The 22,583-nt window shown below is 43.8% G+C and overlaps 1 protein-coding gene across 1 annotated transcript in view; it reads right to left on the minus strand.

The window, feature by feature from the left end:
• Positions 1-4,822: 4,822 nt before the first annotated feature.
• GRIN3A (glutamate ionotropic receptor NMDA type subunit 3A) overlaps positions 4,823-22,583 on the minus strand; it is a 145,349-nt gene continuing 127,588 nt past the window's right edge. The window contains exons 7-9 of the mRNA XM_031450120.2: positions 14,749-14,913; positions 13,355-13,431; positions 4,823-9,102 (exon numbers count right to left, since the gene is read on the minus strand). Of these exons, the coding sequence (XP_031305980.1) occupies positions 8,763-9,102; positions 13,355-13,431; positions 14,749-14,913 (582 nt within the window). The 3' untranslated portion in view covers positions 4,823-8,762. The remainder of the gene's footprint in view (positions 9,103-13,354; positions 13,432-14,748; positions 14,914-22,583) is intronic.

Genomic DNA, 22,583 nt, shown 5'->3' on the forward strand with positions numbered 1-22,583 from the left:
AGGCCACCTGGCACTTTAGTTTGAGAGTTCTTGAATTTAAGTTGCATAGTAACCAGCAAACCGGAGGTCTTCTATATCTCTGGTGAGGAGTTATATGAAATGGATCCCTTCTTGATCACTGCCTGTCCTAGAAGATGGGGATAAGAGCAAATTCCGTGTCCTTTCGTGGTTACCGCCTGTAATCAGCAGGACTTGCCGTGAATTCCACAGTCATGTGATAACGGGCTAAGAAGTGAGTCTAACTGGGGAATCTCACATTGTCATCAAAGAGGTCATGAGTCCCTCGATCCCTGCACCCCCTACCCAACACACACACACCGAGCCATGAGGGGGTCTGGCCTGCTCCTGGACACACAGTGCATTTGCACACACTGATAGGACGCTTTCCTTTTGCTGTTCTCTTCTTAAAGGGTAAGTGTGAGCATAAGTTTGTTGGTTGGAGGGCAAACAGACTACTTGGGCAGCCGGTGGTTTAGGTTTGGATATTAACTGTTTATGACGCTTGGCTAGGAAAGCCAGCCTCCCAGCATCAGGGGACCATGGAGCCTATGGTATGTTGTAGAAAAAACCACTAACTATTCCCATGGGAAGCTGGATTTAGGGGAAGTTCCTCTAGCTGGAAAGAGAAGGGAGCCCCCAGTGCGAACCAGCTTGAGATCCAGGCAACACAGGAGGCGCTCTTAAAGTCCTTTTCAGATAAGGACCAAAACCAGTGGTGATTTGGGGGCATTCCAGTTTCTCATTACAGAAGAGGTCAATGAATGGGCTTCAAGGATACCCGCAAATTGTATACCCAATTTTGTTTATTTTGTGTATACGTCATTCATAGCTTTTTTCCAGAACATTAAAGGGTCCCTAAAGGATCAAAGTTTCTTCAAGGAATTTTGAAACTTAACAAGTCCCCAGAAAGTTGAGAATCACTGCTCTAGATCCATAAGAAAATTTTTAAAAGAGAATTTTTCTAAAGTAATGCCTATGAATGCCAATTTTAAAGATAATTGTGGGAGTACTAAGGTCTCTCTCTGTTTTTAAACATTTCAGGTCTTGTAGCATCTTGGTCTCTTATTCTTTTTCCTTTAGTTGTTACCTTGGAAATTGTCTTGGCAATTTGGAACAAAAGCAGGGTTGAGGTGCTCGAAGGCATATGTCTTAACTGCATGGCTTGGCTCTTACCTTCTTACCTACAAGGATCACTGTCAAAGGTGTTCAGCTGTTTCTGCTAGCAATTGCATTCTTTGCATGAATTTCCACTGCAATTCCTTGGCTTTTTCTTATTCTCTGTCCAGATCACAGGCATCCTTGTTCTTCAAGGGTAGGGGCTATGTGCCCATAGTATTATGGGCCTGCCACTTGAGTGGTCAGTGTGATTGGGGATTCGTGGGAAGATTCTGAACAACAAGTGAGTGATCACCCACTTTCTTTTAGACCTAGTCAGGTGGTGATGCTCAGAAGGGAGCCATATGCTGCTCTCATCTGTTTCTATAGTCATTTGTGGTGTGAAATGTCTTTAAATTTTGGTCCTTAATGTTTTTCTTGAGGTCTGTCAGTTGACTGAGAAACCCAAGTACCAGGGGGTCTGGAGAGTTTTGACTAGTTCTAATCACAGAGCCTACCTGACTGACATAAGACAGCTGCACAGAGAGTAAGTAGAAAATTGGTGGGTTGTGTATATGTTGGATTGGGTTTACACAATAGAAACCCCTGGCACTGAAATAACTTACAATTTTCTTAGATCTGCAATTATCCCACCACAAAGATACACTGAGATATACCTTCTGGGGATTTCTGCCCAAGTTTGGTCTCCTTCCAACACTAGATATTAAGGTCCTACTTAGGGCACACTTTGCAATGACTAAAACTGGGACATGGAAAGGACAGTGTTTTAACAGTCGAATCCCTAGTATCCAGCAGACGGCCTGGCACACAGTATTCAGTAAAGGTTTCCATGATTAAGTTAATTAATTCAGCTGCGTACTTCTGCTGACACACCTACGGAAGTCTATTTTATTGGATCAGTGTGTGAATTCAAACATTCCTTTTTTTTAACACTCTGAATGGGAACAACCTTTCCTCATATGTTGAAATAACTCTTCAAATTTAGATTATCCTAAAATGTATGCACGTAAGTTTCTTTTGTGGTGATAGCAAAAGGAATTATAATGAATTCTGAAACTAATACCTCTATTCAAGGCAACCCATGATAGCTTGGGCTTCTCTTACTGTAGATTTAGCCTTTTTTTCCTGAGGGAAATTATAGATAAAATTGGAACCATAGTGTATTCACATTAAAATAATGATATGCTCTGAGGATTTCAGGTTACTGAAATCTACAGAGTGGAATGAATTGAGAGCTAGGATATGAAGCTGAAAAGGGACCTCAAACCATGTCCTTATCTTAGAAATGAGGAAAGGCCCCAGAGTCACTCAGTGTAGTAGCAGAATCAAAATGTGAGAATCAGACTCCACTGTTCTTTCTTTCACCCTAAGTGGAAACCTGGATGATAGAGTGCTTGTCATCAAGGAGATAATAAATGAAAACACTTTGTGTCTTTTTGAAGTCTTCCTGAAGACGTATCCTTGATAGTTCTAATTTGACTAGGATCCCTTTGCCAAGCCCTAGATTAGGACTGTGGTTTATTCCCCTGTTCATTGAGAGTTCCCACAGCACTTTGTTCTAGAGCAGAATTGAACCAAAAGGATTTTAGATTTCCCCTTGCTCACCCAACCTGTTTATGCATTTGTGGAGTGCTTCCTGTGAGTCCATGCACTCACCGTGCTAAACATACTTCTTATGTAGTCAGACTTGGATGAGTGTGGCCCTGCCACGTAGCAAGTTACTTCAGCTCTCTCTGTTTCAGTTTCTTTGTCTGTAAGATAATAACTACATTATAGGATTGTATTGAGGATGAAGTGAATCAATATATACAAAACATTCAGCACAGTGCCTGGCATCTAAGTAAATGCTCAAAATAGCAACTTTTATTATTTGCAAATAAAGAAGTTGAGAAGTCAATTTTTCTTTCTTCTCCTACATTTTCTTTCTATTTCTAGGAAAAACAAGACTGACATTCTCTTTGGAATCTAGGTCATGTGTGTTTATGTCTGTCTGTCTGTCTGTCTGTCTATAAGTCCATGTGTCCTGGTTAAATGACGTTATGGCCAAGTCATTCCAGGAAGTCAAACAGTTAACTTCATTTGCTCACTGCCTACAAACAAATTGCATGTAAATAACAGCCTAGTGGTGAGGAGTGTGGTCTTTTCACATCTCCCTTTTCAGCTTAAAACCCTTTAATGGTTCCTATGGTCTTTGGGATACAAATCCAATTTAGCACAGTGATCTTGCCTCTGCTTTTCTCTTTCTGGTCCTTACGTCGCTTGCTACCCACCTTGTGCTTTATGTTTCTGTCATGTTGAACTATTTGATGTTCCTAAGTTCCTTGATTGCCATAGTCTCCCAACTCTGGAACTTTGCACGTGCTGTTTCTTTTATGTGGGATGCCTATTACCCTCCACTCAGTTTCTCCACTGCACACACACACACACACACACACACAGTGTCTTCTTTATTCCTACAGCACTGATGTGCTTTTCTTTATCAGAGTACATGTCACATTGTTTTGCCAGTTTGTCTCCCCACTAGACTGAGCTCTGTGAGATCAGAATCTGCTTTGTATCTTTCTGTCTTCGTCAGCCAGCCCAATGCCCAGGGCACAATAAACATCCAAAAAATGAATTACTGAATGATGCAAAACAACTTGGATAAGTCGGCCTTTGAACTAGGTTACAGTAGGTTTATATTTTTATAAGGTTTGATTTGGGTATATGCCAAAAGACTGTCACGTGAAGAACACACTCAGCTAGCAGCTTCATGACGGCAAGTTTGCCAGCAGCTAAGTGCAAACTGCCTGAGACTGCGGGACTGCTGAGTGATTTGCAGCTGTGTTTGTACCAGTTCTTGGTTGGGCTACAGAACAAAAAGAGATGCCTGAAACACTCTTTCTGTGAGACTTGAGGGCTACACTGTTGAGTTCAGTGGACCAAGGCTGGGGCAGTCACCACATCAACTTTCTGTGGAGCGGGGGGCCAGGCTGAGCACAGGCCGTAGGCAACATGGCAGTTGGACTAGAGGGGTGTTGGAGGAAGGAGAGGGAGTTGTAAGGCAGTAATCAGTATCTTGACAATAGAGGTGGTGGTTCTGGAATTGTGTGCCTGCATGTGAATCTCTGCTACTATTCTTATTAGCTGTGTGACTGTGAGCAACTCACACAGACCCCGACCCTCAGTCTTTCCAAGTATAAACTAGAGGACTAGTTTATCTACTCTAGATGAGGTCTAGACTACCTATTTCATGGGGTTTTAATGAAGATTAAATGAGATCATTATTTATAAAATAGGGGTTCAATAAATGTCAGCTATTACGGTATTATCGGTTTACAGGGTGTGAAAAGGACAAATCATGAGAGGGTCCCTGAGGTTAGAGATTGTATCCATCTTATTCACAAGTGTATCTCCAGCCCTTGGTACAAATACAAGTTGTTTAGCAAATGTTTGTTGAATTGCTAAATGAGGGTGGCCAGGGCAGAGCTTTTCAGAAACCTCTTAATATTGTGGCTTTTTCTAGAATGCCTCTCACAGACAAAGCTATTTCATTTCAACTTCATGATGCCAGGGCTCTGAGTTTCTCAGCATATTTTGTACCACTTTGGACTGTACCAAAAAATTAAGCGTAAATCATAGCATCAGCGGGTCTCCTGTTAGGAAGGGGCTGGTACCACATCAACATTTGAATTCCCAAAGACAATGCCAGCAGTACGTCTGGAAGTGAAGTTTCTATCTGAACATTTATTCCACAGTCATAGAAACTGAAGATGGAAAAGACCTGAGGACATCTAGTCCATCCACATGGTTGTACAAGAAAAGTGGCTGGAGCAAAACAGCCTGTTCACTTCATGCTCACAAGACAGCATTTCAGTTCTTCCTGGAGTGGAGCGATCGCAAACACATTGAAATGAAGACACAATGCAAACACTCTTTACAAACCTTAAGAAAATACTTATAGGTACGTTATTTTCAGAAAACAATTAGGAACTAAACTTCAAGAATGAGGGTATCCTAGATTACATGGTCATGGGTGGGTGAAGAAAGGGTAATGATACATTGCAGAGTGAAGTGGTTTCAATGTCTAGAAAGAAATTTCTTGTGAGGACTGTGTGGCTTTTCTGGTTTGCCTATCAAAAGCACGAGTTGGGATAAAGAGAGGCTCTGGAGTCGTTTCTTCCCCTTCAGTCTTTATCCACACCAAGGAAGTGCCCGCTAGCCCCAAGCTCCACGGACCCGGACCTAGCACCAGCACCAGCACCAGCACCAAGAAGGCTCGCCTAGATCACAGAGCTCTGCCTGCTCGGCAGCTGCTCCTCTCACCCCTCCCCGGTTGGCACAGAAGCAGCAGCTCCCGTATAAGTTTTGTGCAACAGCAGGATCCACGCATGACGGAGAGTCACCTCCAGGCACAGTCAAGACCTCAACCCCTGGGTCCCTGTGGCCGCCTCACTTGGCTGTCCCAGTCATTGTTCCGCCTTGTCTTTAATTGTTGGAGGGGCTCCCCTGCTCTTCTACCTTGGGCATCGACTCCCCGAGGCCCTTGATGTTACTGTTTCCATGAACCAAGCAGCCCTGTCTGTTCTAATTCACCCAGTTACTTCACTGTGTGCTTCCTGTGCCAGGAATTCCCCCTTGGAAAGCATGGCTGTGGGGTGTGGCACAGCCAGCTTGTCATGTTCCAGGTTTCCCAGCATCAGAGCTTAGAACAAATGGAGGCTTTCCGGATCTCATAAAATAGGAGCCCACAAGAGGAGGCAAGGTAGAACCCCTCATCTTCTTAACCAGAAAACTACTCTTCACCTAAAGACTTTTCATCTGTGTGTTTTTGAGCCTGAAGGGAGTTGAGAGAACAGAGGTGGGGCAGAACAGGAAGGAGGGTTTTCAGAGGACCCACCATGTCATGAAATCTTTGTACAAAACACAACACACAGTTTCACAAATTGCAAAACACTGTTCAGTTACTACTGATAAAAATAACCATTGCTACTTAACATGAAGACTGCTTCATTTCACCACAAGCAGTTACACTTTGTTTTTCCTTCATCCAGAACATGGAGGCATTTCAAGCAATGCTGACGGCAATAAGCCTGCTTTCAGCCCTGCTGCTTGTTGCCACATCCTGGCCGCAATTTTGGCCAAATAGTTCCTTGGAAGATACTTGAGGAGCCATGCACTGGTCACCTGCTTTGTGGATAGGCAGCGTGGTCTGGCATGTTATCACCACTGCACAGAATGCCTCAGTAGGGAAGCTTAAGGTAAACCCGATATACAAAAATTCAAACTTACAAAACAGATACAGTAAGGGATAATTAATTGCATTACAAAAGGATTCTTTACAAAAGAATTCACCTCTGGGTTCCTTTAAATAGCCAGCTTCTCAAGTACAGTCAGAATATAAGCTGAGTTATAAAAATGTCCACGTACAACGGTAGGAGCATGGCTGTGACATGATCTGAGGTACACCTGGATGTCAGCCTTCCGGGCTGTGCAGGAGTTAGGGGTACAGACCGTGACGGCAGATTCTCTAGAGCATCCTTAGCTGTTGCAGACAGGTGGGGATGGCTAACAGGCATAATCTTCTAAAGGCCGTTGCAAACCTGCTTCTGGGTCTGGGGTGAGAACATGGGAGGATGGGCATTTCAAAGCAGAGTTGTCCTTTCTGTTTCCATGGCTCACTGTTCTCTCATTGTTGAACTGTTCATCTGTGAGGTTGATGGAGTCTAACTTTAGAACCCTCCCACCTCCCTCATCAGTATTTCTGCACAGACATCCACCCCCCGAGGTTTTCTCAGACAATTAACTAATTGCTAAAGTGTTATCAAATTGCAGCTTAAAGTGTTATCTTTCCCTGGGGGACTGGCAGCTCTTGGTGGAAATGCAGGGATTGCATCCAAAAGTAGGGGAAGAAATTTTGTGGTTGAGGCGGCTTCCCAATGATCTGCAGCTGTTACAGAGCACAGTGCTTGGTACAGCGCTGAGAACTCACTGCAGGCCTTCAGTTGACTGGGGAGGAGCAAAGGTGATACTGAGAAGATAAAGCAAGGAACTGCTAAACAAGGAAGTCTAGTCTTAAATGGTGCCCTGGGGTGGGAGTGGCTGCATGGATGGTGAATCAGGTGTGTGCTGAAGTTTGAGAAACTCTCAAGAAGGATCTTCTCACTTCTCCCCAGGCCTGGGACAGCCAAACTTCTAAAACAGTGTTCCTTGAAGGGTCATTTTTGGACCACATGTCAGTCACCTGCGGGTGTTGGTAACAGGAGGTTTCCAAACCCACATCCAAATTCCCAACTTCCCCCCAACCCCTGCCCCATCCTCTGGGGAAGAGCCCTGGCAGTCAGTGTTGTAATGAGTTCCTAGACAATGTCTGTCTACACTAACACTGGGAACTGAAGTTCTGTCGTTCCCATACTCCCTTCTTTTTCTGCATGCCCAAGCCTTGCACACTGGCAAAGGGATGCTTACACAGAGGGGAAACAGGTTATTCATATCAGTCTCTTGGGAGCATTAGATGGGGCCAATCAGAGGGACCAAAGCCTATTCACAGCTTCTCACAGATGGAGGTGAGGCTGGGGAGACTGACTTGGCAGTTACCCATATAGATATGAAGAGCACAGGGCACGTTCCTGAATGTTGAAGCTTGTAATGTCCACAGGCTTGAGGTTCACTTCTGGAAACCCTGCAGCTAAGACATAGGTGACTGCTGATCTGAAAACAGCCTACTATATCGTTTGCAGAACATTTTCCCTTAACCCACAGTGCCAGCTCACATGTCCTGCTGCACAGGCAATAAGCAGGGATATTCCAGTTCCATCCTAAGGCCACATCCTTGCTTGGCTTTTCTTTCTCTTTCCTTTGTAAAAGGCACACACTATAGCGGAGATGCTTAGTTAGATTAGGATTATCCAATCCTTTCCTTAGCCAAATCGCTTTTCTGGCCCAGAGCTTTTGGTACACGTTTTTAATGCCTCTCTGCCCGTCCTCTTCCTGCCCACCACATCCCTGTCTCCTTGCACAGTAAACATGTTGCTACTAAATGTTAGTCAGGATGGTGCTGAAGATCCAGGACCCTTTTAAAACCGTGGCTCTTGCCTGACTCAATCAGTCCTTGGCCCGCTGTGATACAAATGAATTCAGTTAATTTTTTTAAGTACCCTCCTCCCTGTCCTAAGTTTCTCTAGCTCTTCCGTGGCTCCCCATTCAGAATGTAAGGACAAATCTGGACTGGGGAGTTGTGGCAAAAGCCACAACCCTGGATAATCCTGCTCTATCCCGAGATTAAAACCAACAACCCAGTAAGACACAGGGATGAGTAACAATTTTATCTCCTGCTGCTGACAGAGCAGCGAAAGGGCTAAAAACCAGAACTATTAGTGTGGCACCTGGTGAAATGGTTAACGGGAGCTGGGTTGTCTGGTTCTTCACAGATCCCTCACACGGCGTTTGCTCCTGACTAAGACTCCTGCTCCGAAAAAGACTCCTACTCTGGAGACCGAGGACTAAGCTTGAGAAGAAGACCAGCCACTGCTTTTTAGGCTTGACTTCTAAGAGGACCTTGACCTCAGCTTGCGCACACCTTGGTTAGTAGTTACAAAAGAGCATACAAAGTGTCTCAAGGGCGCAGAGGAAGGCCAGGAACTGAGAACGGGGAGCAGCATGGCCAGCTAGGGCTCACAAGTCCGATTTGTCCTTTGATACTCTTCCAGCTCCGTTTTCCTGCTCACGGCCAGCTGCAGCTCCTGCCGGATCACCTGAATCTGCTTCTCCAGCTCTGAGAGCTCCTGCATCACTGAGTTCCGAGCCCCACTTAGGGAGTCCGCTCTTCCGTTGGTGGTCAGTGAGGCAGGGAGCTCTCTTCTCCTGGGCGGGAGAGGGATGTCCTGGTGTGTCCGGAGGCCCAGCTGGTTTTGTCTTCCATCATCACTGAAGATGTATTTCCGTCGGTTGTCATGACTCAGATTGGAAGTGTTCCACACTGAGAGCTGACGGGGTCCCATGTTGGACCTAGGAAACCAAGAGACACTTTAGATTGAACTTCTACTCTGCAGCTCTCAAAGTGCCATTCCCCATCTGTTAGCCACTTCCTGTGTGACTAATATGGAGCTGAGTACACAGATAGAGATGGAGTCACAGAGCCGTGGACAGACTGCCTGCTGGTGTCAGGGGGACAGAAGGAGCCAATGCAATTCTTTTCAACTGAAGTTCAAGGTCTCATCAAGTCTCATGCTGCCCTGAAACTGGAATGGGTGTATCACCTGGAGGGCTGATGGTTCAGGCTGTGGCACATTCTTTCATGAAGAACCTTAGATGCTTTTCTATATTCTTGCCAGTGAGGCACAGAGAGCCTCAGAGAGCCATGCTGCCTTGAAACAGTCTATGACTATAAAGATGGTGCTTTGGTAGAAGTGAGATTCTGTTTCTTCATCTGTTGGACGCTAAGCACGTGCCTGCTGATATTCTGACCTGACTCATCCTTAGTCCCACAGGACCACCCTGACGTTTACTAGCTGAGTCTGAGGAGGATAAAAGCATGCAAGCTGTAGGATTCAGCAAAAAGTTTCCCTTTATAAGGTTGACTGTGGGTTGAGAATGACAGCTGAGGTCTGAAGCTTAAAAACAAACAAAACAAACCACATCAATAAAAAAGCCTCAAGTTCTCACTGAATAATGGGTCAAATAGAAATAGATTCGAAATCTTTTTTTCAGCTCACGTTGAATCACCTAACGCCATCATAGTGATGGCTGTGGACCAAAAGAGCTGCTGCTGGCCAGGCCCAGGAGGAGGGGTGCTGGTTTCTGAAATACACGTTGACAGTCAGATGCAATGAGAAGAGTAACTTGCTACAAGAGCAGGTTAGAGCCCCAAGCAGCATAGCTGTTGATTTCTTCCGGCCTCGTTGAAGAAGAAGGAGGAAGAGAAGGATTACGACCACTTCTGCCATCTACCACAGGGCAAAACAAAACAAACACTGAATATAGTCCTTGTGTCTTTGTTCCCCACCATGTAACTGAATCAAGACTTTATTTCTGGACTCTCACTTGACAGGAGGAGAAGGGGAGGACCCACAGAGGGAGGGGAAAAGGGAGAGAAAGTGTTGATTCAGTCACATGGATAAGAACACAAATACAAGGACTTGATGGGGTGATTCTGTTTCATCGTGCCCTGTGGTAGATTGCAAATGGGGTCATAATCTTTGTTCGTCCTTTCATCCATGCCTCTCTGAACTGTGACTTCGCAGCCCATCCTTATCAAGGGGGGGGGGACGTCTTCTTTCCCTTCCTCTTGAATTTGGTCCGGTCTCATGACTTCATCTGGCCAAGAGAGAGTGGCAGAAGTGGCCGGTGGTCCTGAGCCTCGCACATTTCCACTGCCTGTCTCAGAACCATGTTGCTGCAGTGTGATCCAGTCTGGACTGGTCTGCTGGGTGCTAATCGACCATTGGAGAGAGTCCTCAGTCTTCCCAGTTGACCAGCTGAGGTCATCCTAGACCAGCCAGCCCTCAGCTGCCCTCCCCTTCCCCACAAGCTGGCTGCAGATATATAACCAAATGTGGCCACCATCAGCCAAGTTTGGCCCAGATCAGTAGACTGCACAGCTGACCCACAGATTCATAAGCAACTCACTGTTGTTTAATGAGCCCAGCTCCACTGGCTTTATGCTGGCTTAGAGGTGCCATTACAGTTTCCTTCTAGCCTCACAACTCCCTTTAATTTTTCCTTCAAATCTTTTCTTACTGAGTTTGAGTAATTTCAAAACATTCTTGTTTGTGGTGTGTGTTATATGATTTACAGTTTTTGTGTATCTTGGGGTGAGAGTAAAGAGAAAAGGGGAGTGTATTGGAAACCCAGTGGAGTGAAGGACAGACCAAAGTTTACATGAAATCACATGTTGAATAAACCAAGAACAATATATAGTCTTTTGCCACATCCACTTTTCCCCTCTGTTTTAAATAAAAAAAGGGCAACATCTACTTTCACATCATAGATAAAATTCCTCCAGGCCTTTCCTCAAACCCATATGTTAGTAATTCATTTATCTGTTGTTTTATTCATTCACTAAATATGGAGCACACAGGAGAGATGTCAAGTCATAGCAGACACATTCACACAGATACTCTTCCAATAAAGAGGGAGAGTTTTCAAGCCAACAGACCTAACTCTAAGATCATGGAATAATTCACAGTGGAGAAAACCTGGAAGGCAGACATTAACACATTTTCCTGGAATGTCCAAGCAACCACAGAAATCAGGTAGGCAGAAATAGCCAATCTGGTTTTCTCTAGAGCTTTGTACCTACATCTGGGAATATAATAAGAAGAATAAGCAAAAGCTGAATTCCACGATACACTCTGGGTGCTAGCATCACAAGTCCTCTGATAATTGGCACACGGCTCTGAGCCACCTACTCATGCAAGAGGACAGATGCCCAAGGTCAGATATGGTGTCTATTGGAAGAGATACACATCTTGTGTTGTTGGCCTCTACAGTGTTTCCGTTGTGTTTTGTACCAAGCTTTCCTCAGCCTTAGATGGTAAGGAGGCCAATGAATGAACTGTATTTAACACTAAAAAGCTCCCAGAGAGCAATTATGTGACATTGAGGTTCAGTCCTCCACTAGACCCCTCAGAAAGATGTGCAGCTGTGGGATCTCCAACACTCATGGCATTTGAAGGGTTACAGGTGGGTTTTGGGTTGCAGGGAGGTGGCCTGGGAAATATGAGCCCAATAAGGCAGGAGAGCATGTTGCCTTAGCTCCTTTTCAAAATACAGGGCTCCAGAAGGGAATCTGCCAAGAGAAGTGGAGAAGTTGAGGGGAAGACAGTTTTGGTTGTGAATTTAGGTGAGAGCTGTGAATGGGAGTCACATCACAGTCAGACATGGGATTGCTCGGCTTCCTGTTTCGATTATGGCTGGAAAACGAATGTTTTGTTATCATGAGATGGTGTCTTGGCTGCGATGTCTTCTGTGTTCCTCTCTAGTTAAAAATGTATGTTAAAAATTATTACAGAAAAAATACACGTAACACAACAGAGAACAGCTGCGACCTGACTAGTCTGCAGCTTGTGCTGGCAGGGCTGCAGTGACACAGGAACCCCACAGCCTGAGAGGCGGAGAGGCGGGTGTGCTCGCTGCTGACTGGAAAGAGTGGCCTTCAGAGGTAATGGAAACGATTCTGAAAAGCTCAATGCAAACTGCAGAGAAGGGGACTGCAGCAGACCCCTGAGGAGGTACAAACAAGGAAAAAGAATCCTGTTTTCCACCCCCTTTCCCTTTTCCTCTATGGTGAATGAGAAGTGTGAGGGTCAGATTTCAAAATTACCCAGAAAGCCGAGCTCTGAGCTGAGGCTCCGCCACAGATGACAGAGTTAGTTGCTTGGAGGTAATGGTAAAACGAGGCCTCTGGACATATGAGAGAACCAGGAGGCCGCCTCAGGCAGCATGCCACCGAGGCCAGCCAGGAACAGGCCTCAATGCTCCTGACATCTTTGGCCATCATGAATGAGGCAACAGTCTTCCACAGGCTGGACGTGGGGAAGGTGCAAAGTTTCAGTTTTTAAATGTCATCTATGCATTTAATGCTTGTTACTTCCCATTAATGAGACGCTCTTTTCTGGGGAGTTTGTGGTCACAGTGGCAGGAAATGGCTTAAGCAGAACACGCCTGTGGCATATTCCTAGGAGTGCTGGAAAGGAGTGGGGAGTGGAAGCAAGCCAAAAGGGCAATATCGCGTGCAATTAATTGCCTGAGGTACTTATGAATTAAGGCTTCTGTGTATTTTGTACACAATAATAACTAAAATAGCTTTGTTTTGGGGGGCTGTCGATGTATTATCTCATTTAATCCTGACAGCATCTCTAGAAAGCAGGTCCTCTATTTATCTCATTTTCACAGATGAGGAAATTGGGGCACAGGGGGGTTGAGTAAATAACTTGCCCAAGACCACACATGCTGTAAGTGTCGGAGGCAGGGCTTGGATCCAGGTGCTGGACCCTGGAGACCACACCTGCACTTTACCCACAACCGGTATCGCCTCTTCTGCATTTCAGTGCACATCTGTGTACAAATGTGTTTCTTATTTTGTCTGTTTTATTTCTCTCTATTGGAAACCACATATTTTTACTAACTGTGTTTATGAACAATTTGGTCCTGATTTGATTTTAATTACACATAATTTTTTCTCTTGAGCATGAAGTCTCAGTTACATCTCTAAACTCTTAACAGATACGATTGACACCTCGCACCGGTCTCTTCTTACCTCTTTTCCACATGTTTAGTCTTGAAACGCTGCTGCTTTTCCTCTGCAAATGATGTGTTTAGGGCTCTATGTAACCTCTGGTGGAAAGAACAGATTCACATGTAGAGATCATCAGAAACACACAACCAGGGGACAACGTACACCCTGAAATTTAATCCTGTCGTTACAAACCTCAGCTTCTTTAAACAAATTTCCAGGGATACCAGAAAATAGATCAATGTTCAGTCCCAAATCTCTAGAGAACAAGAATTCTAATTATAAGTAATTATTCTACCTGAAGAAAAAAAAAGTAATTTGATAGGAAGCATAGAAGTGCTCTGAGTTGTAAAAAGGTATGTGAAAAAGAAGAGTTATCACATAGAAACTAATGTGTGGCAAAGGGCTTTGTACAAAACTTAAGTCTGACTTCTTAGCAGCCACAACAAAGGAAAGGCATCCTGAGAAAGAAACAACTCATGCTAACATACAACAGAGAGGATCAGTTGTCTGCAGAGTTCTCCGGAGACCAAACACATTTGAGGATGAAAGTAAGAAGAACAGGGTTCAAATGTAACTGAACCAATGATAGTGACCAGTCTAGAAAAAAAAAGTATTGTGTTAACAAAGCAGAGTCAGCATAACAGATGAATGGGGCAAAGGCGGCAGAACTGGCAGGCAGTCGTGGTGCCCTGCGAAGCGGGAGGGAGCCCATCACCAGAGCTCAGGACGGCTCTCCGGCCCCGCCCCTCACCGTGCTCAGGTGGCACTGCTGCCTTCACTAGGGCCCCTTCATCAGTGAGAAGCCTTCTGAGTATATTTGAGCTCTCCATGCCAGCTGCCTTCAGAGCAAGATGTGCAAATGAATGACCCTGAATGGAGGACTGCCCGACGGTTTCAGTTCTCCCAGGAAGTGAGTGCGTAGGTGTCTGAATTACACGAAGGAACTTCAGTCCTGTGAGTGTGGCCTTAGCACCAGTGAACTTCAAAGGTCTGGGTTGTTGAAAATGCAGAGAGGACTGGGGCTGGTGGGTTTGTCTAAAGGGAAACGGGGACTTCAAACTCACTTAATGGGTTTCAATTTTGGCAAGAAAAGAATCTATAGGAAACAAATCTTTCACACCACCTCTTCAGATTGTCACTAAGCGAAGCCAGGTTAACAGCAGTGCTACTGCTTCCATTGTGAGTAACGGTGGAGGGTTATGTGAAAGGAAGGGGCACTGCAGGGCTGCTTAATTTAAGGGGCAAGAGAATTAATGGGATAGAGGGAACTCCACCTTGTGCATTGATAGAGTCTCCACCACCCTGGTTTTCTTGCTAGCTTGTCATCTGTCAGTCTGACCTGAGGTTCTGGATTCTCCCTTAACTGGGAATTCTGACATTTAAGAATACTGAAGCCAGATGCGTGCGACACTCACCTGGCTGGTGTGGAGCCAGTATTGCAGCCTAGATTTGTTCTTGATGCGTGGGAGCAGCAGCCTGTACACTATGTGCTCACCGATGGTGGTCAAGATGGACAGACCAAATCCGATGCACAGCAGCACAAAGAGTCCAGAGAAGTGTTTGATGCCCATTTGCAAAGTCTGTGCAAAACAGGAGAGGAAAGGATAGGCCATGAATGTGATGCTCCACCTGGCTCCACGCTTGTTCACTCCTGGATACAGATTCTTTTTTGCTGAACCCAAGGTAAACTGGAGACGGTCCCCGTTGCATGCTCTGCAGACTTTACTATCCTACACTGTGAAAGGAATCCAGCCAGGACCAAGGGCGGCTGCAAGGCCCAATTCCTGGGGTGCTACCCACACCCAGACCAACTGTATGATGGTCCCTGGAGTCATGCAGAAGCCCTGAGTCTAGACCACCCTACGGTCTCAAGAGAGACACTGAGAGATGGAGATAGAGATAGAGAGAGACTGAGATCTGAAACAATTCAATGTATTAAAACACTGAATAGTTATCAAGGAAAGAACCTCTCCCAGGGACAGAGAAGGAGTAGGTTTAAGGGGAAAAGATGATGAGTTTAACAGTTTTGACATTTAAGTCATCTAGTTCAACGTCTTTATTTTTCAGATGAGGAAACTGTGACCAGAGGAATGAAAGAAATTGAGCCAGGTCACAAAACTAGGCAGCCATGGAGGAGAAAGAGAAGGGGCCAGCTTACTGATTGTTTACTTTTTTTGCACTGAGGTGGGTATTATAATTGCAACTTACAGTTGAGGAAGCTGAAGTCCCTGCACTTTTAAGCGACAAAGCTGGTCTATAAGTCAGTGTTTATTTAGCACAAATCCTGGGCTCTTTCTGCTCTACAACGAAACGGCAGCCACAGCAACGACTGCAACCTTATAGCAACTTCAACACACTCAGCAGGCACTTTGCTAAGTGATTTACATGAGTTCTCTACCTACTAGGTATCATTCAGTCATGGACCCTGCTGGCCAGTCAACCCTGCAGGAAGAAAGACACTGGATACCTTGAGGGCCGCTATGTGCCAGGCACTCTTCCAAGTACCACTGGGTGGAGAAGGGAGGGTTATGTCCCTGCCTTCAGTCAGTTCAAGTCTAGAGAGGAAGCAAACTTTTATGCCCCATGATAGTCAAGATCCCACAAGCCAATGCTAAGGAGCCAGGGTGCCATCCCTTTGTTGGAGGCTTCTGGTTATTACTATGATCATTGATAATTATTCGGCACTTAATATGTGGAAGGCACAGTTCTGAGGGCTTTATCAGTGTAGACTTGCTTACTTCCTAATGACCCATGAGGGAGGTACTGTTACTGTCTCCATTTTATAGGTGAGAAAACTTAGCAACAAAGGAGCTAAGTGACTTGTCCCAGGTCACATACTAGTAAAGGTCAGAGCTGGGGCTCACACCCAGGCAGCCTGGCTCCAGAGCCTGCACTCCTAGCTCATCTCAGCCGACCGACCTGAGTGATCTCTCACCCTCTTGAAGGCGTTTTCCCTTCTCTCATTCTCCCCGCCTCTGCTCCCAGGCTTGGAGAAGCAGCCAGTCAGGATGGCTCAGGCGCGGCTAGACCTCTGTATGGCAGGAAGTCAAGTTGAGGGCCACAGTTCAGAGGCAGAGCTTGGAGATTTCAGGCTCTGGGCCATGGAATCTCTTTTCCTCCTTGACATTACTTCAGGCAGTGGCTCTGGAACAAAGATGGGTGCTAGGATCCCAGGAGAAGGAAAGACTGGAGGTGAGCAGGAGCACAGAGCAAGCACCAGGTCTCAGAGAACGGGACACAGGCAGGAACACTAGCACAGCACCTGAGAATGAAGGGGGAGCCAGCCTTAGGGACAAGGAATGCTGGTGTATCAGGCCCTGAGGGCTACTCAGGTACTGGGGCTTTCTCTGGGACATCTCTGTACAAGTGGTGACCAACTGTATAACCCTGATCTCCGGAAAGTATATACAGATGTGTCTGAAAATAGCCCTTGACCTGGCCCTGTTGTAACGTGTACAGGATATGGCTATCTCAGAAGGATTCAATGAGTTACTACTGCTGTGGATGAAGAACAAACTGGGGGGGTTCCTTCTGGACTTTAACACCATCAAACTCTCAGAAAAACACTAAACAGACTGGTGGTGCCAAGATGAAGAAAAGTGTAACTTACAGTGAATCACGTTGCCTTTAAAAGCATGGTGTCCCTCTCTTGTGCTTAACGATATTTAATCTTATTTTCCTTTTATTAGCCCAATAACAAACAGGCTGTATTCAGTTTATTTTATACATTTCTTTCTTTAAACTTCTGTTGTTTACAGCCACGTACTATGAGACTAATAAAATTAGTTGCCTTTTTTAAAAATTGGGCATCTGTGTGCCAGATATCATACATGTGTATTATGATCTTACAATAGTACTATGCGTTAAGTGTTAGTATCCCCATTTCACATTTGAGAAAACTGAGGCTCCTAGAGATTAACTACCCAAGATCATACAAGCTAATAAATGGGGAAGCCAGGCTGTGGATCCAGGAGTGTCTGATGCCAAAGCCCGCACTGCCTTCAAGTGAACACCATTCAGAGGTATCCCTTCCATCTGAACTCTGTCTACTCCCTGTAACAATTTGCAAACATTTTTATTCAAAATTCACCATCTGAATTGAAAATCCATTATAATCTGCCTGTGGGCACCCATGAAATGTTTACGCTGTGTCTGAGACTGACTGATAAGAGGTACCGCTGTGGTTGTAGTTCAGCTGTCCTTCCCCCAGGACAACGCTGCTTAAATGTGCGACGCATTAGATATGAGCATCTGCCCCACATTACCCAGCCAAAACTTTCTGTTTGATAAAGTGAAACTTGCTCAACTTGACATTTATCATTGGTCAGAGGAAGAGGAGGAGGAGAAGCAATGAATATTCAGTGTCAAATCCTTGGAATAAATTTAAATGATGCAGACGATATAATGATTGCAGCTGCAAGTGACATGGGTAGAAACATCGCATTCAGAAATGCAGTCACAGCCCAGTCTCAGGTTGTCAAAAGCTATAGAAATGAAAGCAAAGACATGCAAACGAACGTAAGTTTTTGATTTCCTTCATCCCACTGCTTCATGTGCAGCTTTGTTTGACAGTTCACAGCCACACACTTCTGGGATCCCTAGAGCCAAGGAGAGAAGACTGTCCCAGGATTTAGCTCCAGGCGAATCTCAGGTATCTGCGGCTTCACTTAGTCCTTCACAGGCTCACTCTAGCCCACCCCATCTCAGTTAACTCTTCAATCAATAAGCAACCATTCAAAAAATCACCTTGCTTGCTTATTTTGCTAAATGTTATTTATACTTGTATTTCTTTAACATTTTATTTTATTGCTTATTTACATTAATATACATTCACTGCACTCTGGAGGGAAAGCGTACTTTGCATTATGCACACACGAACACCCACTCATGAAGCATTAAAGAACTGGTGTTTTAAATGCTTCATATTATGCAGAAATCATTGGTGGAATGTCATACATTACAATCCATGCATTGTATATTAGACATTAGACACTAATAAGTGTCTGAAAGTGTTTTAGTGCTATTTAGGGAAACTGGCTGAGGTTTCTGGATGAGGTAGGAGTGCTTTATTGTTTTTCTCGTATAAGATAATGGAAAGGACTCATACTATCTGGAAACTTACTAGCCAACACATTTCTAGGAACAGACTAGATTCAAGTAAAAGGAGATGACTGTACTATCAAAAGTTTTGAGTGGCCTCTGTCTAGATCGTCAGGGCTTCCAGTGACGTGTAGAGGCCAAGACCACCAATTCTGTTGCTGCTTAAACCCTCCTTTGTATCTTGCTCTCATGTGAACCCTTCAAACATCTGACAGCTGGTTGGATAACTGACTAGGTTCTGAAACTTCCAGTGAGAAATGCAGTTAAAATATTTCAGTCATTATTTGCCTTAGATGTTACGGGTTAAATCCTATGATCTAAGCCTCCCTAGCCCCGAGTCCACATCTATGACACAGCAACTACCCAATTTCTCTGGCCCCCTAAAGGGTCTGTACTCATCAGTTTCAATTCCTCTTTTGGACCCATTCCAATCAGGCTTTTAATCCCTGGCTTAGGATCTTGTCAAAGCCAACAGTGCCTCCACATCACCAAATCCAATGGTCAATTTTCAACTTATTCATGTATCAGCTTTGACACCACTGATTATTTCATTCTCTTTGATGTATTTTCTTCGCTGTTCAGGCAGGTGGATAGAAGATGGCGACCTGCACCTGCATGAGGCTCTCGATGTCCCAAGGACCACTTCCAGGGGAGAGGGTTTGCCTGGCTGGAGACAGTGGGGTAAGTAAGACTGCGCAGTGTGATCATTTGGGATTTCTAAAAAAATGATAACAACAATCATGAAAAGGGAGAAAGAAGATGTTCACTCAGAGAATCTAGAACTTTCTCATCATTGAAAACAGACTGAACGATCACATTAAACAAAAGAAACAAAAGAGGAGATGATTTGCAAAATCCAGGGAGACACCGCATGAGCGAAGTTATCAGTGCTCACACAATTGGATAAGAAAATAATCTAGATGGCCAGCGAAATCTGGGTCCGCAGGATGTTCCATCCAGCTTTCCCCATCTGGGGGCTGTGGCACATCTGTCTGCTCTAACCTGCAATCTGCTTACTGGCCTCTCAACACGGCGGCTGCCCAGGCTGCTGAGATGCCCTCTTTCTGCTCCTTGTGCTCCCAGACACCCGCCCCTCCAGGTTTGGGCACCCATCTTTTAGCCATGGACCTGGTGCTTAAAGTGCAACATTAGCTCCTCTGTGCAGTTTTATGAAGAGTCTTAATTTATTAATAAAACAATCAGAAAAATATTTCTAAAAATGAAATTTGAGGTGATTATTTTACTTTTTGCTATATAAACAATTACTATATTATCCTTTAACTATATAAACAATTACTTTCAATTCTTCATTTTCTCTTCTGAACTATGACCATATACATATATTATTTTCCAGAGTTATAAATTCTGTTATATGTTAATATAACGATTACGTTTTAAAAAAAAAACTTACTGTATTCTAAAAATTTATGGGTTTACATAGTCATTTTATTACTTTTAATGGCTTTATATTATCAACTATTATTTTACTGTGATTGACTTGACTACTCTGAAACTGTCAAGTGTTTAATTTTCTTTAACGTTGTTTAATTATATATATAACAAATACTGCTGCGATAAAAAATCTTTTGCGTATAGCATTTAAAAAACAACTTTTGATTCTTTCTTTTAGATATATTGCCATGGTTGGGCTTACCAGGTCAGATGATACAACTGTTTCTTGTGATGTGTGAAATGGTCCTCAAGGGTGTGAAAATCATTGCCAGTGATTTGCAAAAATGCCCCAATGCACAGGACCTTCATAGCCTCGCCACGCGTGTTTTACAACTAATCATTTTTTCCTGTGTTAGGTATTCCAACTTTTATTTATTAATTAGTGTGGTGGACTACTTTTTATATGTTTTCCCTATCTCCCCATGTATGAATTATATATTTATATCCTTTGCCCACTTATGCATTTCAGAAAAGGTGAGGATTTTTACTAAAAAGAGCTACTAACCCCTTTCCTACCACATGTTTTCTCCACTTTTAAGCTTTCCTGTTAGCTCTGTTTTGTTAGATTTTATTATACAGATGCTTGAAATTCTATATGGTGCTATTTGTTTTGATTATTGGACACTCTTCTATTGTTTCAGTTAGAAAATAACAGTTGTTGGGATGTTTTATGACCAGTCGCTTTATTTTTGAAAAATAATGAACACTTCTGTTCACCTTGAGCTTTTTTACCAAAGACTGGAACATACCACTTTCTCTTTATTGAGACTTTTAATTTCAGCCCCATGCTGCAGAGGTACCTTAGCCAATAAAAGGCCACTCCCATCCCGGGGTGGCCAGCCTTCCTTTATGCCCAGTTTGATCTTTACTTAAGATCTTACTATTTTTTAAATTGACAACCTACAGACGCATACACATACACAAAACGTTGTGAGAACAAACATCATGTAAAACTAACAACAATTTATTTGTGGGTCAGAGTTAGCCTAAGAGCTCTCAGACTCTCAGCTCTCCTTTATCCACACAGCTTTTATTGCTGCTAGTGTCCCTCCAGTGTTATGGTTTTTCACTACGAATCAGCTAATAATGCTTTAGAGCTGACACATGGTTTGCTGCTGTTCACACAGTCACCAGGCACTGGGACAGCCACGGCAGCCAGTGCGAAAGGAGAGAGGTCCAGTTCTCATTCATTCTGGTGAATGGATTCCTTCATCATGCTGCCACTTTGTCTTAAAAACCATCCAAGCCTCTCCCTTTTTAAGGCAGGCAAAACAGATAAAGCACAGTAGACAGACTAAAGACCCACTTTAAATCCTAACAGAGAGACTCAATAGCATGTGAAGAATGGAATTTGTAATAAAAAAAAAATTCCTGAAGGTTTTTCCTTGAGAATTCCTCTAAAGCATGATAGAATTAGAGAATGAACCAACTGAGCTAAGGCCATATTTTTTCCTATGGTTTTTAAAAAAAAACACCCCAAAACAGTGTCTAGTGCTTTGGGGCGTGCAACATATGGCAGAGAGCAGACACAATCTATTAATACAGGATTCATAACAACATATTGTTATTGATGTCTATAGCCTCAAAGCATATTGGTTGCTGTTGTCAGTTTAATCTAAATACTGTCACTTATTTTTCAAGATGAGATGAAAGTGAAAGATGATCTAAGACTGCCTGGCCTAATGTTTGGTTTACTTTTTGCAATACATAGAACCCAAGAGGTAGGAGCTGCCTGCTCCTTGACAAGCAATTCACCTCTTTTGTAAAAATTGAGGCTTGGTTTGATTACATTAATAATATTATCAGAAAAAAAAACTGAGGCAATTAAATATAAGAACCATAAAAATAGAAAGCAATGCAGTGAGATGGAAAAAGCTCAGTATTTGGGGTCAGAAAGCCTGGTCAAGTCCCTGCTTTGCCACTTACCAGCTGGGATACCTTGGAGAAGATTCTAGATCTCTCTACAGCATTCATCTGTGAAACTGAGGTGATGGCACCCACCTCACAGTGTGGTTATGATGATTAAATGATATAGCAAATGTAACAGGACCTGGAATAGCTGTTCAATAAGCCTTAACTGCTACTATCACCCCCAGGAGCTATACAGAACTAGACCTGTTGGCAACTGGCAACCAAAAAGAGAAAAAAGCAAAGCATTCTAACTTGGAAGTGAATGTGATCTTTCTTCCCAAATATCCATACAGTCAGATCTTTCTGGTTGCTGAAGCTAAAAACAGGCTCATAGTTCAAGGTCACGGCCACAAAGCCTTGGGTAGCTATGTTAGGTAGACTAGTCAAGCAATTAGCTTGTAGATTCCAGCCGTTCCAGAAGCTGAAGTATTTTTCCTATTCCTGTTAAATTTGAATATGCAGTCCAACATGTTTCAAACCCTCTGTCATAATTTTAAGATTTCCTTATTTTAATGCACACATTGCAGAGTATATAAACAATGTCTCTTTGCGAAGCCCTCTTGGCTGGCATTACATATGCTCCCTTTTCTCATGCAAGGTTTCCTCCACAAAGTCAACAGCTTGGGCTAGAGCAAGAGTCTTTTAAATTTTCTCCAGTTGAGAAGTCCGTTGTTCCCTCTGCCAATGAGAGGATGCGGAGGACCTTGACCTTGCTTCTGTTCTGAATTAGGATCACACAAGCAGTCTGTTAACTTGAGAGCAGATGTGGCTAAGAACTAAGTAAGGG

Source organism: Camelus dromedarius, chromosome 10, assembly GCF_036321535.1.
Source record: "Camelus dromedarius isolate mCamDro1 chromosome 10, mCamDro1.pat, whole genome shotgun sequence".
Lineage (NCBI taxonomy): Eukaryota > Metazoa > Chordata > Mammalia > Artiodactyla > Camelidae > Camelus > Camelus dromedarius.